The sequence below is a fragment of the Lissotriton vulgaris genome, chromosome 2_1, assembly GCF_964263255.1.
Source record: "Lissotriton vulgaris chromosome 2_1, aLisVul1.2, whole genome shotgun sequence".
Classification (NCBI taxonomy): domain Eukaryota; kingdom Metazoa; phylum Chordata; class Amphibia; order Caudata; family Salamandridae; genus Lissotriton; species Lissotriton vulgaris.
In genome coordinates, this window is record NC_141687.1 from 152,654,733 (window position 1) to 152,672,446 (window position 17,714).

General features: G+C 47.7%; 1 protein-coding gene across 1 annotated transcript in view; it reads left to right on the plus strand.

Moving 5' to 3' along the window:
- The window catches only part of MYBBP1A (MYB binding protein 1a), a 517,888-nt gene that overhangs the window by 194,907 nt on the left and 305,267 nt on the right, over positions 1 to 17,714 (plus strand). Inside the window, exon 14 of the mRNA XM_086954610.1 lies at positions 16,421 to 16,511. Coding sequence (XP_086810736.1) covers positions 16,421 to 16,511 — 91 coding nt within the window. The remainder of the gene's footprint in view (positions 1 to 16,420; positions 16,512 to 17,714) is intronic.

A 17,714-nucleotide genomic window follows, 5' to 3' on the forward strand; every position in this document is an offset into this window, starting at 1 on the left:
ATCACACAGCGTTAGTGCGTGCGCCAATGATGTTATACTCAGCTATGCACTGTGGACATGTTTAACACAGCCATTTAGCCGGCATCCCGGGTGCCCGGCGGCAAACAATTATCAGGTTGAGAAGGAGCCCCTGGTCTCATTCGCTGGCACAAAGTGTTATGCACATCTCAAATACCCTGTACAAATACGTATTAACATGCACGTTTATATATCATGGCTGTCGCAGTGAATCACATACCTAAAGTCGTATTATTATACAGTACTGAATCCTTAAAGAAACATACAACCCCAACAAACCCCCACCCCTCCGTATGCCAGCAATTATACTCCCTATTAGTGTACCTGTGTGTGTGCTGTTAGACGCCTCCCCCCACTTCCTACCAGCATGAAGCGCTTGTCCCACCCTCAGCGTCCAACCTATCTCGACGTAGACATGGTGCAGATTAGCTTAGTTCCCCGCTCAATCCCTTCACTTGGGGCATTAAAAGTGTGAGTACTCCAGCACTCAGCTCCCCTCTTGAGCGGGCACTACACTTCCCCAGGTCCAGGGAGCTAGGCACTTCCCCCATCCCGTGGCAATGTCCCCTATAACTCTTGCTCTGTTAGCTCCTCAAGGGGTTCTAGGACATCTAGTGCCTCGTCCTGCTCTATGTCCTCCTCTTCCCCCGCGCGTGTGTAAGTCTGATATAGGCCCCAGAAGTTTTTAGGACGGCTCCTGGGTTGGAGCAGCTCAATGTAGATTTCCCATTGTGTACAACAATACAGTAGGTCACCGGCCCATCTCTTTTTGGTCGGCAACGGGCCTCTCATCCAGCACATGGCAACCACTCTCCTGGCTATTAGAAGGGCCATATCCACTAGTCGTCGCTGGGCAACCGGTAAAGGTTTGGAGTATCCTAATAGCGCTAGTTCCTGTGTTGCGGGAATCTCCAAGCCCAATATTAGACTAATTTCCGAAAATACATCGGACCAGAACTTGTTAGTGCCCGGGCAGAACCATGCCATATGGATAAAATCTGCAATCTGGACATGACAGCGTTCACATTCCGCCGTTTGTCTAAGCCTATACCGATGTAATCTCTCTGGTGTATAGTTAACCCGTTGGATACATTTAAAATGTACCAATCTGTGCCTTCCGTTAAGAGACAGTTTTCTCGTGCTAGTGCAGCAGTACTTCCACATCTCATCATCTATTTGTATTTGCAGATCACGCTGCCATTCTGTCCTAGCCTTGGAATACTGGAACTGTTTATGTTTGACACCTAGTTTATTAAGGTTGGTGACCAGTTTGCGGGACGACGTTGTGTTAATTACATATGTTAGCTAAGGGACTTCTGGTGGTTCCTCCATATCGGGGCCTAAAAGGTCTAGTAAGGCACTTCGGACCCTGTGGAATTGAAAACGCAATAAAAGTGAAGCCTCCGTCTGCGAGGGGGAGACCTGCACCCAGGTTTTAACCACCCCGTCTACGAATAAGTCCTCCATCCTTATAATTCGCAGTGCATGTAGTGCCCTGATGACTCGTTTTTCTTTCAGTGGCGCCAACCACACCGCCCAATCCATCTGCATTAGCGGGGAAAACAGAAGTTCGCAGTTCTGCGCCTGTGTTAACGCATGCCAAGCGTGATTGGTGGACTTAATGGAATCTAGTTGACCTATGGCGCGGTCTACGGGAAAGCAGGCAGTTGCTGGCAAGGGGGAAGGGTACGCAAACAAACGTTCAAGGGTTACGTGCGGAATGCGAGGATCCCCATGTATCCATGTGTGCAGGTGGGCGACTTGTGCAATTCTACAGTACCTCTCCATGTCTGGAGCGCCCAAACCCGCCATTTGATAAGGAAGCATTAAGGTTTTCCACTGGACCCTAGGCTGTTTGCCCCCCCCCATGCAGTTTAATGAGTACCTGCGTCAGTTGTCTGAAAAAGGCCTTGGAGAGGACCACCGGGATATTATTAAATAGGAACAGGAATCTTGGCAGGACTACCATCTTCATAATGGCTATCCTGCCCATTAAAGACAGTGGGAGCCTGCACCATGCGTCCACATCCTCAACTAGTTTTGCATACGCAACCCCATAGTTTTCCCTAACTAGTATGTCTGTATCAGTGTGAAACTGTATCCCCAGATATCGGACAGAGTCAGTACTCCACTGCAATGGGTATTCCATCTCAAATGGCAGGGTTACAGGCGTCAACGGGAACGCAACTGATTTGGCCCAGTTCACTTTCAGCCCCGGAAGGGCACCAACCAAAGGGACAACTTCCCTCAGCACAGACGAGAGGTTTTGTTTCAGGGTCACAGATATAAAGGAGTGTATCGTGAGCGTATGTAGAGATACCAATTTTATATGTTGGGAAGCTAATACCCTCCAGACAATGGTATTCCCTAATCGCGCATGCCAGGGGCTCTGCCACAAGCGCGTATAGGAGGGGCGAGAGAGGGCACCAGTGTCTGGTTCCCCTACTTATGTCAAAGGAGTCTGTGACCTCGTCTCCTATCTTCAGTCTTGCTGTGGGTTTGTTGTACAATGCCCCCAGCATCTGGAGGAAAGGTTCCCCCAGTCCCAGCTTTCTTAGGACTCTAAGCATGAAGGGCCACTCCACAGAGTCGAAGGCCTTCTCCATGTCAAGGAAGATTGTGAATGCAGTGTTTTCCTGGCGCACATGCTGTATAGCTCCCAGTACAGTACGTATATTGTACGTTAGATTCCTATTGGGGACAAAACCAGCCTGCTCCGGGGCCACCAGTTCCGGCACCAACAGCGCCAGTCGCGTGGCCAGGACCTTGGCAAATATTTTGGCGTCGTCATTTATTAAAGAGAGTGGTCTATAAGAACTACACCAGTTGGGGGTTTTCCAGGCTTTAGGATGGCTATGAGCAACGCCTCCCTCATGGAGGCAGGCATACTACCTTCCTCACAGATGTCATCGAATAAGGTGATCAGGTGCGGAACAAGTTTTTCTTTGAACGTTTTGTAGAAGCCCACGGTCAGACCGTCTGCTCCTGGTGCACTGCCAGTGCGCATACTCTCCAATGCCTCCAAGATCTCCTCCTCCTGTATGGGCGACATTAGGAACTCCCTATCTGAGTCAGGCAAGACGGGCATTTTGATGTAGCTGAGGTAGTCTTCTATTTACTCCTCACACTGGAGCGATCTAGATTTATATAGGTCAGCGTAGTACTCCCTGAACTTTTGGAGGATTCCCACCTCGTCAGAAACAGTCTCCCCCTCTGGTGTGATTAGTTCTTCTATCACCAGCGGCCGTCTATTACCACGCATCATTCTGGCCAGAAGTGAGCCAGGCCTCTCCCCTTCGCCATACGTTCGGGCTGTGGCATATTTGCCATATGTTGCACATCCCTATCTGCCTCCTCGTGATATTCCACAAGTAATAGTTTGAGTTTGGAAGTGTTATCCGCGCCTGAATCGCTCTGTAATAGCCTCTCCATTTCAGACAGTTGGGTTTCTAGTTGCTTCAGTCTTTTCCGTATAGTTTTAAGTACACTCGAGTGTTTGGACATGGCCATGCCCCTGACGTAGACCTTAAATGTGTCCCATACTGTCTGGAAACTATCTACAGATCCCAGGTTCGCCTCGAAAAAGGTGTCCATATCTTCCGCTAGCTCTCCCCTGAACACATCATCCAGAAGGGAATGGGGAGGGAATCGCCAGGTGAATGGGGGGATTGTTTTCCCCGGGATTGCCAGGACCAGGAGCAGAGGGGAGTGGTCGGAGAGAGTGCGAGGTAGTATCATACACCTCTCTATACTATTAAGCAATGCCTGGGACGATAGCCAGTAGTCTATTCTTGTGTGGACATTATGGTAGGCTGAGTAGTGTGTATATCCACCTTTTGTGTGGTGTTTGTCTCCATACATCGACTAGATCTAATTTAACCAGTTCCGACTGCATGTGTAAGGCCGAGGCTGCTGGCCTTTGGGCCGGCCCTGCCGATCTAGCCAGGTCCGGGTCAAATACAAAATTGAAGTCACCTCCCCATAGCATTCTAGAATTGACATGCGTTCTACAACGTGCTGCCAGGGCGGAGTAAAACTCAGGGTTGTCGTAATTTGGCCCATAAACATTCACCACAACAAGATCGTGTCCCTTACCAACACATCTGGCAATAACATAACGACCCACCGGGTCCGCCACGAGGGGCGTGAGTTTAAGCTTACATTTGGGATTGATCCATGTGACCATCCGTCTAGAGTGTGTTGAGAACCCCTCAGCAACACTATGTCCCTCGAACCCTCTGGTCAACAGCATCCTAATGTTAAGTGGAAGTTGGGTCTCTTGAAGCAGGGCAAGATCAATCTGATGTCAGTTTAAATAGCTGAGCACTTTCCTTAGTTTACGATAATCATTTAGCCCCCTCACATTCCAAGTCAAGACATTCAACTTCTGCGGACCAGGCGCCGCATTCACCTCATTTGTATCGGTCATCCCAGCGGTAATATCGATAAAACACCAACAATATTATGTTGACTCTGCATGTTAGAGCCAGTAGCCTCAAGGTCAGCTCCGCAAGCACACTGTAGGTAGGACTAGAAAACGCATTGTATGGCATACCTTTATGTACCCTCCCCCCAGTACCAAACTCTACCCCGGAACCCGCTCCCTCCAACCCACAGCCGATCACCCCCAACCGGTCAGACAGCCCTCGTGCACGCCCCCTCTGCCCTCCCCCCAACCCTCCCCATAAACAAAACCTGAACCTTTCCCAATGAGGACTATTTGAGCCAAAAGCGCAAGGGCAGAGGTCACCAGAAAAAACAAATAACCATGCCGTAACATTGTACATTCCAGTTCCGCCCCTGCACCGCTACCCTCGCAGTGTTCCATAGACATGAGTCAGCGCCGTCCTCTCAGGGGTCAACAGTGGAAATCACCCCATCCACTCCACATACCACTCAGTGTTATCGACGTTCCCCCATTATCAGCATTGAATAACACCCTGCATACAAGTACTGCTACTGATATCGGGTTAACATGCCAGCTAGTGAACATTATTACAATGGACTGGCCTCACCCAACCATAGTGGCTCAGTTCCTGTGCGGGCGCCCCCAGGGTCCGTAGCTCAATGCCGAGCCATATCAGGTTCACTTCAAAAGGCTCCAGGAGGCAACCTTCCATTGTCTCAACCCCCCGGACAGGAGCGCAGACCTCACCTCAATATAGGGAGTAGAGGACACGTCGCAGCTAAAGTCGGGTCTCAGAGATCAGCGCAGCATACCTGTGGGAGAACATAAAGTAAATGAACTGATCTCACCCATGTCCGGTGGCACAGTTTCAGCGGTGGCCCCTTAGTGTCCGTAAATGGTGCCAAAGATTTCTCGGGACTTATTGCCATCAAGAGCCAAGTGAACTCCCGGCGGGAAACTTCCTTTGGAATGAAGCGTGAGGCCTGTAGTGGTCGCAGCATTATTCGTCCTGCTCATCCAAGTGAGAGGCTTCGTCCTGACCCTCCTCGCGGCCCTTTGTACTTTTCCTCCACTCTTTAGTCCATTCCTTCAAGGATTTCTGGAGTTCCCTGGGGTCCGTGAAATAATGCGAGTGACCTTGTCTATTAATCCGCAGCTTCGCCGGATACATCATCGCATAATCCAGCCCTAGTTCACGGAGCTGCTTCTTGTATGGGGCGAAGTGCCGCCTCTCCTCCTGTACTTTTGCATTAAAGTCTGGGTATATGGAGATGTCCATACCTTCGAACTGCAGCTTCCCTTTGTCTCTGGCAACTCACAGTGCTGTGTCTCTATCCCTATAGTTCAGCAATTTAGCTATTATCGGTCCCGGGGCGCCCCCGGGCGTGGCCTAGGTCCCAGGGTGCGGTGCGCTCTTTCCACGATGAACATTGGGAAAAAGACGTCGTCCCCCAGTAGAGTGGTGAGTAATTTCTCCACAAATAGCTCCATTTTGCCAGTTTGCGTCGTCTCTGACACTCCTGTGATGCGAACGTTCGAGCGCCTCGAGCAGGCTTTCAAGTCCTCCGACATGTCCTGGATGACCTGCAGCAGCCTTCCGAACTGTTTGCTGTCTTTGTCCCATTCCGTCTGTGCCTCCTCCACCTCCGTGAGGCGCCTCTCGGACATGTCTAGGCGCTCTGCGTGTTTATCCACCCGTTCGGACATGCGGTCCATGCGATACGTGAGAGCATCAATTTTGGAGCCTATGGAGGTCATGCTATCCTGTAAGCCCTTCTCCATGGATACCAACATGTCTTTGATGTCCGCACATAATGAGCTCTCAGGAGTAGTACCCTGTGGTGATGTTTCAGGAGCTGGAGCCTCCAGCCCCTTCGGCCGCCGCTGGTCAAAGGTAGGCTCCGTCTGTGTCCTGTCGCCCTTGCCCATGTTGAGGGGGCCGAGTGACTAGAGTAAGCGAGCACCACCGTCTCACCCTGCTTATATACGGTCTGACTCAGGAAGATTACAGCTGCAGAGTCGTCACACGGTCTTCACCAGCCGAGCAACTAGTGCATTGAGGGGTCCCAGAGCTAGAAGTCTCGAAGCGTGCCCCCCCGTATCGCCTGGTATCGCCATTCAGGGGGACAGGAACAATAGGAAAGCGAGTATAGCGATCCCCCTCCTCCGCCGCAGTATAGGCCGTTATTTCCGCTCTCACTCGCTGGGTGTGAAAGCACTGGTGGGGTAGAGTGGCTGAGTGGTCAAATACTGCCCCCTCAGACCGCCGCCAGCGACAGACACTCCTGGAGGGTCCGTGCAGTCCACCCCAGCACACCAGGCAGCGCGTATACAGGGCCACGTCACCACACCACAAAATGGCGCGGTGAGGGGAAGGGCAGGGCCTCAGTGAGCAGTCTTGCAGTCTTCCCCCCCCCGCAATCCAAAGGGATATCTTCTTGTTCACCCAGTAGGCCGCACGCCCACTCGTCTCTCCGAGTCTGCACTCGGGCATGTCAGCGCCAACAACAAGCCAGGGGGACACCAAAGGAAACCGCCGAGGGGCACTCCCCCCGAAGCTGCAGCCCCCTCAGGGACCAGTCAGTACTCACTGCGTCGATGTAGTATTTATGTTGTGGGATGAGCGTGTGGGCGTAAGGTCCGAGTACTCCCCACTGCTGGTGCTGATGTCTCCAAAGGGGCGCCTGGCAGAGCAGTCCACGCTCCTCCTGTGCCACGCGACGCCAACGCTAGGTCCTCACCAGTCTCACTCAAGGGTCGCGTTGCACCAGCCACCATGTCCCCGCTATCACTTGGTGTGGCAGCGTATCTCTCCCCACAGGGCCTCCGGTGTGCACTTAAGTCTGCCAACACTCACCGGGGATGCCTTTCCAGAAGGACCGGTGCTCCTCAAGGGCCGCCGGCCGCACGCACGGCTACGTAGGCCGGGCGGCACCAAAATCGAGATCGGGGATTGCGGCCCAGTCCGCCGCTATGCAGTGTCGGTACTAAACACCCCTACCGGGTCCGTCAGCTGCCGGGACACGCCGCAAAGTCCGCAGCCAGGTCTCTGTTGGACAATGCCTCCGTTAGGTAACTTTTGACTCTGTTGGGGCAGGATAGGTAGCAGGATTTTGTGGGTAGCGATGCGGAGCTCCTCACTTAGGCGTCCGCCATCAACGCCGGCAAAGCTCCGCCCCCCCATACTCACCAGAATTGATTACTGTAACGCTCTCTATCTTGGACTGGGTGTAGCCCAATTAAACAAACTCCAGGCCATTCAAAATGCTGCCGCCAGAGTATTGCTTGGGCTGCCAAAACATCATCCCACATCGGCAGCTATAAAAAATCTTCATTGGCTTCCAGTGTGCCGACTGATAGAATTTAAATCACTCTGTCTATTCCATAAGGCTGTGTTTGGAGAGGGTGCGGAAGAAGTGCGGAATCTCTTCTCAAAGTAAGTTCCTGCGCGGACCCTTAGATCTTCGTCTTTGGGTCTGCTACAAGTTCCAAAGATACAGAAAGCACGCTGTAGAGGAAAGCGCTTCTCATTCCTGGCATCAAAACTCTGGAACAAACTTCCACTGCACATAAGAAGTCTGCCCAGTAGAGACACATTCCGCAAGGAAATTAAAACTTGGCTCTTTCCTTAAAGTCATCTGAATGTCTGTACAGTTAATGTCTCGTTCTAACACAGCGCCAAGACGCCTCGGCAATAGTGCGCTTTACAAGTAAAGACAGTCAGTCAGTCAGTCAGAAGTCTTCGCAAGGTGGGGGACTCCAGACGTAGATCTGTTCGCCACCGCCGAAAACAGCAAATGCCGAGACTTCGCCTCCAGGTACTACCAGCAGGGGATGCTGGGGAATGCGCTATGGATCAACTGGTCGAACAGCTTTCTGTACGCTTTTCCACCCATTCCCCTGATTCGGCGGTGCTCATCAAGATGCCCATTCCAGGGCGCAGATGATACTTATTGGCCCGGAATGGCCCAGGCAGTGGTGGTTCACGGACCTGCTTCACCGGTCTCTCCTTCCTCACATACGGCTGCCGTGCAGGCCGGACCTTCTCACGAAGTTCGGGGGGCAGATGTTCACCCCAACCTCTCGTCTTTGAGTTTGGCGGCATGGCTGCTGAGATAGTGCAATATGGCCATTTGAATCTACCCGAAGATTGCATGGACATACTGAAGGAGTCTAAGCGGCCTTCCACTCGGACTTCCTATGCTTACAAGTGGAAGAGGTTCTGTATCTGGTGCAAGTCCAAGAACTATGACCCGACGACGTGCAAGGAAGACGTCATCCTTCCTTACATTCTACATTTGGCGCAGTCTGGCCTTAATGTTCATTCCATTAAGGTTCATCTCGCTGCATTGACTGCCTACAGGAAATGCCCTTCAAAGACTTCCTTCTTCCAGATCCCTGTGATCAAAGATTTTTTGGAAGGCTTGAAGAAAGTATTCCCTCCTGTCCGGCTTCTGTCGCCTTCATGGGAATTGAATGTGGTGCTGTCCAGATTGATGAAGGAGCCTTTTGAACCTATTCATAAGGCTTCGTTGCAGCACCTTTCCTGGAAGGTGGCGTTCCTCGTGGCCATTACATCGACCCGCAGGGTGAGTGAAATTCAGACGTTGTGTTGCCAAGAACCTTATACTGTATTTCATGCTGATAAGGTTGTTATACGTACTCACCCTAAATTTCTTCCCAAGGTTATTTCTGATTATCATGTCAACCAGACCATAACTTTGCCTACGTTTTTTCAGAATCCTCCATCTCCAGCGGAAAGGTCTTTACATTCCCTGGATGTTAGGAGGGTGTTGACATTTTATCTGGATAAAACCAAAGATATTCGTAGGTCAGACCAATTGTTTATCAATTATGGATCGGTCAGGACAGGTCTTGCTCCTCTAAGCAGTCCATCTCTAGGTGGATTGTGTCCTGCATACAGCTGTGTTACCAAAAAGCTAATAAGACCTTAGGGGGTAAACCTAAGGCTCATTCCACCAGGGGCAAAGCTGCCACGACTGCTTTGCTCCGTAATGTTCCAATTGCAGAAATCTGCAAGGCTACCAATTGGAAGTCGGTCCATACCTTTGCTAAGCATTACTGCCTGGACACTGATGCCAGGGCAGACGCTCAGGTTGGGCAGGCTCCGCTGCGAAATTTGTTCGCACAATAGTGGTGTTAATTCTCGTTCTCCACCGCTGTTTGGTGTGGGGATGGGCTTGCCATTCTATTTACTAGATTATGACTATACACAGAGATCCCCTTCTACCGAAGGAGTAGTTTCTGTCCTGTAACTCCAGTTCTGTAGTAGGGGTATCTCTGTTAGTCATAAGCGCCCGCCCTCCTCCCCGGTGGAGAAAGATATTCATTTAAGGAATGCTACAGGTCTGGCGTGTTACGCTTTCAAAAAGAACTGAAAGTAAAAGGGACCTGCTGTGCATTCTGGGATACTGGGAGAAGTTCTGGAAAGTTCTCTTACAGGTACAGTATCCTATTTAAGCCACATAATGGCAGCCTATGGGGCTTGTCTGTCCCTACCTTCCTCTCTATCATTCCAGAGGCTTTTACTGGTAGAGGCAAGTTTCTCTATGGAGGAAACTGGGCAGGCTGTGCTGTTTGTGTGTTTTTTTTGGTGGAATTTCTAGTTGAAGTACTGGACAGTGTAGCCTGTGAATATAGGCTGCATTATTTGTCTTTAAATTCTCTCTTAAGTGTCTTTGCAGTTCTGCATTTTTTTTGACAACTTAAGAGATTATTTTTGATTGCCGGGGTCCCCCGACCTTGCTGAAAAGTTCTGGCAGATGTCACATTCTTCAGGGACATGTGCATCAGGGAGACAGAGTATGCAGACGTCATGTGGATCAGTCTTGGACTTCTTCCTTCCACGTGCTGGGCACTTGTCGAAGAGAGCAGGCATTTTAGAGCCCTAAAAAGCCTGAACAAATACACAGGAGTGAAGGGAAACACCAAGTCACTAGATTATGACTATAACAGAGATACCCCTACTACAGAACTGGAGTTACAGGACAGAAACTACTCCTTATTGTGTGCACCGGAATCCACGCGAATGTATGACGTTACTCCGCATACCGTTACAACTACCTACCATTACAACGCGACCATTACAACGCATAGCGCTTTGGGGTGCTGGATAGTGGTAAGTATAATTTACTATTCTAACTCCAGTCCCCGTGGACCCTAGGGAAGGTGTTGGATAGTAAATTATACTTAATCCCTATCCTAGAGCGCCCCCCAGCGCAATGCGTTGTAATGGTATGCGTTGTAAAAGTCGCGTTGTAATGGTAGTGCGGAGTAAAAAATGCGTTGTAACAGGTGCATACCAATCCACGCGAGTCTCATCGCCGATGTGTGCGGGTGCGTTATGCACCGGGAGACTTTCGTGAGGATTCGCCGTGTTGTCGTGTGCACGGAGCAAAGTGAGTCTCAGCGACGCTGTGCGTGTGATCTTTGTGCAGCCTGAGACCCGTGTGTGGAGTGTACAGTGATCGTGCACCCGGAGTGAAGGAAGACTCAGCAACGCTGTGTGCTTGTGCTTTGTAGCAGCCTGTGCTCCTCCGGCAGTCCCGGAGGAGCTGTGTTGGCGGCCCGAGACGCCGTTGCCATTTCACAAGCTGCTTGGAGGCCTAGCCGCTGGACGAGGAGAGGAGAGGGGCTTTGCGCCCCCCATGTAACGTGTGTCAACTCATGGGACGTGGGCTCGGAGGGAGACTCTCTCGGCCTCTCACTCGTGTCGGCTCAAATTGCGGCTCTTATTGCCAAAGGGAGTGCGGGTACAAGGGCCGGAGTGCGAAGCTGCACTTAGGAATGGCATTGTACTGTGTTGGGGGCAACTGTTAGAGGCTGACTGACGGTCAGAAGAGGAGACGGAGGGACCGCCTAAGGCCCGGTGATCGGGGCCTGAGTGTACTATATAGTATTCCGTTTCTGAGAGCGGAGTACTTGACTGACGTATTACATGTAGCAACATTTCTGTATAACGAACGACTTGATTGTCGTATGGCGCATTGCCTTCTCCCTGCAAAACTAACTACCTGATTAGCGTATTGCTCATTGCATTATTCCTGCATAATGAATTACCTGATTAGTGTATATGCATTGCCTCATTATTGCAGATCAACATATCTGGTGGTTGGATTACGCATTCCATTCTTTTCATTGCAGAGTGTCTGATTGCTACGTTACGCATTACAGTATTTTTACATTGCAGAAGTACCTGATTCTAGCATTACGAACTGTATGACGTGATAAGAAGTACAGTATAATGTTTAGAAGTGCTCATTGACATCGCCAGAACTTACAAGGGATGGCTGGCCGGCCTAACAACCGGCCAGGAGAAATATTACACAACCTCATATGTTGGTTTTTTATCGTGTGGTCTTATCGTATATCTTTTTACATAGAGTTTATACTAGTTTTATAAAACTTGTGTGGATTCTATTTGTGGTGTCATCAATGGATTATTGTGAGCGTGGTTGCATATTTGCTTTGAAGATCAGCCTGGCTGCTCGTGCCAAGTTACCGAGGGGGTGAGCGGGGCTATGGAGGAAGGTGGCCTTCATTTCCCTGACATTGGAACGCGGGTCCGTACTTGGCCTAAGGTACCTACCTCAGCCAACCAGGGATCCCAGGTTTAACAGTTCTCTACCACAGTTTCTAAATGCTGACAAAGGAGGATTGCCCCTCCTGATCCTTTTCCAGATGCTGACGAAAAGTATTTTTACAGGAAATCTCTGTCCCAAGGGTGGTGTAGGTCAGCATTCAGAAGAAGTGTTTCAAGGAGGCAGCAATTATCTGCCCCTATCTGGGTCAATTCATGCAAAATACTAATGTTTCTTGAGTACCATGCTATTTAGGTCTCCGCTAAACAGTGCATTGGCTGTCTCAAAGAGATGTGTTGTGTTCTATCTGTGGGCTTACAGGCCGCCCATCTCCCACCATTGGTAAACTGCAGCATCACTCATTTTCTTTGATTCCATCCGTCATGGCATGTGGGTGTCATGCCTCCTTTTGGACCAAGTACATGTCTCTTTACACTGCTCCCAGTTCGCGGAGCTATTTGTTTTTAAGCACTCCATAGGAGTACTTGCATTTTCAGGCCGCCTCCCTTGCACACATAATATATAGCACTGAAATGCATGCACATGTACATAAACAAATGCATTTCTTAAAAAGTTGGTAAAATACGAACAACACTTCATTTTTTCATTATCCGATTGCTCCTCCGTACTAGTTCCAGTCACTGTCTGCAACCTCTCTTGCCAGACAGCAGGAACCCCAAGAGCCTCAGAACGTGATCACCTGACACCAAAAAGCACTACTGCACCCGAGCCCCATAACCCAGGGAGAAGTTTGGTTGGACTGGTCCCGAAGTCCCTGCCTTTAGTCTGTTTATCTAGGCTTCCCTACAACTGAGGGTGATTTCTGCAGTGCGACCCAGCCGTAGAAACGACCATTACAGCTGAGCCTACCAGTCCGATTTCCAGTGGACCAGCAGTTGCCCTACACGCCAGAGCATCTTAAGGTCGAGACCCTGTGAGGAGTGGGGATAACCCTGTCCTAGAGTTCATAATTCCTCCTAAAAGAAGATGGTGGAACCCTTCTTTTTCATGGAGCACATCCTGTAGCCAACCTTAGGAGTGTGAATAGCTTGGTGGTGCAACACCCTACTTGCATAGCTAATTTCCTGCCTGTCTTGGTATCAACTAGATCTCTGGGCGCGGGGTGGCATCACCAAGGTCTGAGGGAAGCCAGGGTTGCATGTCAAAGGCGAAAGAAGCTTTGAAGCAGGCATTATTTCTGGTCTTTAGGAGCGTGGGACCTCACAGGCAGGGGTCAGAAACTTGTCTTTGATGCCAGGCTGGACGATACCAGTCAGCCAGCACACTAGATACTTGTAGGTTTTCTAAGGGGCACCTCTAAGGTGCCCTCTAAGTGCATGTCATAATAAAGCCAGTACTGGCAAAGGTACAGATTAATTAAGAAACAGTGTTTGATTCCAAACACCATAGGTTTCGGTAAAGCCATCGTGTAACTGGGGAACTCGTAATGAACAGTGCCCAGTACATATACCAAAGATGGCTTCCCTGTTGATTTGTACCATCTAGTAATAGAACTAGACAGCTCAGGGGCACAGAGGCATTATGTTTATATGTTCTCACATGCAATATAATGCAACCTGCCTTAGGACTACAGGGCCTGCTGTAAGGGTGACTTGCATATATTAAATGCAGAGACTTTGGCATGGCACACAGCGAGTGTGCCATGTGTTTTCAAACATGGTTTGCTCAAAGTCATGCAGTCTGCATGCAATTTGTAGGGGCGTTCCTTAGGGTGGGATAATAAATGCTGTAGCCCTTAGGGACCCTCAGTACCCATGCCCTCGGTACCAGGGGCGCCATTTACTAGGGACTTACAGACGTGCTAAAGTTTGTTCCAATTTTATTACAATTAGTCCATTTTACCTTAAGTTTAGGAATAAAGCACTAGGGCTTGGTTACCAGAGACCCAGTGCACATACGTCGAAAAATATCCAGACCAGTGACAATGACAATACTTTATTTGAGTGATTAATAAAAATCAATACAAAAGAAAGCAATTAGTATAAAGAAGAGCAATCAGTATAAAAAGATGTGTAAAATTTAAATAAAACAATGTGTGTTTGGGAAGCATATGCCACATGAAAGCTTCCACCAGTTAAAAGTCAGTTTATACCATGGTTGTCTTGTCCATTAATGCTATTCGCGCATGGTAAATGAATTTGGCGAAGTTGGCCATATGCTTCACCGTGTCCAACAAGTATAATTGGAGAACTGCCTCTTTTACCGTCCTTACACCTAGTTAGAGACCAGTGGCAAAATGTGGGGATGACCATTACAAAAAGGGTCTTCTTCCTACGCCAAGTATCCAATTATAAAAAATGTTTTAAAAGTGAGCAACTCGTCCTCTCTCAAAAGCTTAGCTTTGTCGAAAAACTGCAAGCAAACACTAGGATACTCTACAAATCAGGTAAACCACACCCTTCTCCCATGATAATGCAACACCGTCCTTTAACATTACAAACAGAGAAACTCTAGTGCCTGCACATGCCATAGCAAACCACTCAACCTCAAAAGATATCGCTCTCAGTGGCGGGGGAGAGGGCAAGGGGATGCACACACAACAATCTTGTCCACATGCCACCATCCCTCCATATTTGGTACACTTTCCCGTTCTGACAAACAGAATCCACACATGCATCAACCTGTATATCTGATAATTTTGCTCTAAAACCAATGAATCGTTCCCAGCCTTCTACAGTTGTTAATATGCAACACTGCATCAGATGCTTTTTTTAAAGTGTAAATCTGCCATTGCTAACTCTGCCTTCTAGTCTAAAACATACACTCCCCATCTCAGATCCTTAATACAGAATAATGCTGTAGTATTACATTGAACCGTGCATATTCACATTTAAGGATTCTCAATTGATCTGAGTTATTGCTTGTTTTTTCTAACAATATTGTGATCTGATTTTGAAGCTAGCTATTATTTTCAACATTCTCCTATCTCAAGTTCCTCTAAGTTTAAACCAGGAAGAGTCCTGAGATATAAATAACATTGATCATGCCTTATTCCTTGATGCTCTCTATCCCTATCAATCAACCACCTTAAATGGATCTTTCCAAACTATTGCATCACTATAAATAGAATGTCTAGGGTTTTATAAACAAGCTTGCCTCTGCCAACTCCAAACTGAAAGACTGAGTAAAACATCAAAATGGTTCAAAGGTACTAATCAGAGGATAATTCTATACTTTCAAACTTAGATGGTGAAAATGTCCCACCGTCTCCGAACCCAAATGTCGACCAAAAGAGCTCTTTTGGATTTTACATAACTAATCACATGAGACTGCCATCTTGCGTCAATCAAGACATGAGGAACTAATTGAGGACTTCACTAAAAAGATCGAATATATTAGAATTGACAATGACAACTTTCCCCCTGCACACGTGCACATTTTGGCTAACAATAGAAAAAAATCTCCCTACTTCCTGGACAGTTTTAGCTTTTAAAAATATTACGGATGCAGAATTTAAATGGTTCAGTGCTGCTCATCGGGCAGATTCGCCTTAAAGGCCTATAACCCCTATGGCTTGAAATCCATAATGACTCCCTTGTTCACAGATTCTTCCATGGTCCACTAAAATTTGGCTATCATTATCCTCTTCTTAAAAAGCATTATACTGATATTAAATTTCATGTAATAAAACCTTGACAAAATCCTCATTCTGGAGATAGATGTCAAAAATATGACTAAGAGTGCCAGGTAGCAATTAAAGCTTCTAAGGAATATTTAACCATTCCTTCCAAAATGAATTTCAAGCTCATGCAATTTCACAGATTGAGTATGAGAAGGCTCTTTTCACTAGTCTTCTCCAAAATAATCCTACAAAATGCTACCAGGATGATAAATAGCACCTAAATGTTTCATTGTAGATCACCTATCCTAGCTTCTCTCAAATGCCTCCCAGTTGATATGCAAACACAATTGCTTGCAATACCTAGAGGACCTTAACCAAAATACCTTTACCAGAAATTGAAGCTAGCTAAAAGGCCTTTAGCAACTGCTCTTATCTCCCCTATAAGACACAACAATTCAGGACTCTCTATCCCATCTAAAACTGTTGAGCCTCTCAACAAATCTGATAGCTCTTTTGTCTTTTACGGTGGAATTTTTCTTATCCTGTTCTGCGTCATTCTACCTCTGTCCCTGCTATGACTTTTAGCATTGCCTCAGGGTAATTGAGGAGGAGAGGATAGCTTTGTACACTTGATGTCACTTGTTGAAGATCTTCTCAGACATCTGTTACATGACTATGATTGGATTTTGATAACCTACTACTCTTTCTTTATACTGTTTATTTTCTTATGTGAAATGTTTGCTGTATAGTGACTACTCTCCCTCTTTAACATAGTCAAATTGTGTATCTTTCTCTATTAATTTAAAACAGAATCCAGAGGAGTGTACCGACCTGTTGAATGATTTGCAGAACTGCATTAAAAAAGCGATGGACAAAAAATCCAGTAAAAATACGCTTGAAGGTATGACATGGAAAATTGTATCACTTCTGCTATCCTGTGTTAAATGTTTTGATGGCTAGTAGTTGTGTGATGAGTTGTTTCATTACCTTCTGTTAAAATGTGTTTCCTTCTACCTTATTTTGTCTTAACATCTTCACATGTGTACAGCTCCTGGGTTGAGTGCATGACATCATGGGATTGGGCAAGTAGAACAGTGAATGGAAAAGTTTCTCTTGAGTTCCTCACAGTTTACTGAAAACTGCATTGACGTGGCAATTTCTGAGCATCTGTCGAATGCATGGAAAAATCTTTGGTCTAATCAGTATTGCACCTAATAACAGTTGGTTTTTCTAAATCACTCAGCGTTGAGAAATCCTATTCTACAGTTTACTAAAAAGGCAGAGATGGCTTATTTGCCGCTTGTATGAATGAATGTATGTATGTGTGTGCTTAGTTGGAGCCTAGCCAAAAGGGAGTGGAGATATGCTACTTGGACTTGTTCTTTTTGAAGTGAGTAGGAAATGCTTCTCCAGAGACCTGAGGGGGTAAGAAGGGACACAGGAGCAGTGCATCAAGATGGCCTGAGGGAGAATTCCGCCAGGGTAAACTAAAGATAGTTGCTGTGGCAAGTTCTAAACCCTTTTTTCTTCCCTCTGCTGCCTCCTTCAACCTAGTCTTCTTCCAGATGCTGCTGGCATTTCTGCTGGTCCCATTTCTGTCAGACGTCCTTCAGAATGTGTGGAAGGATCAAGCACAAGCTTATTCTGATCATTCCAGAATGAGAGAGGAGGGTCCAGTCCGCTGATTTTTTGGTGGTTAGCATTTGGCTGTTCGCTTGCAGATGGAACTCAGCCAGGTATTGACTTGTTGCCTTTATGGTGAGTCTGCTCATCTCATCTTAGCAGCGGCAAGCCTGCTACTAAATCCATCATCAAGGGCTACTGGAATACATTTGTTTAGTAGTGCAAACGAGAAGGCATCAACCCATTTAAATTTCACCTATCTGACATCTTCGGATTTGTGGTGTTACTGGCTCAGTAGAGCCTGGTGGCCGGTGCTGTTGAGGGCTGTCTTGTGGCCATGTTTGCGTCATTTGTCTTGATTAATCTTTTCTGTTTAGATCATGACTTGACTAGTTTTTCAGAAAGGTTTACTTTATGTGGTCCTCCTGCTCTCTTTATAATTCCTCTCTAAAATTTGAACCTTGTTTTGACTTTCTTGATA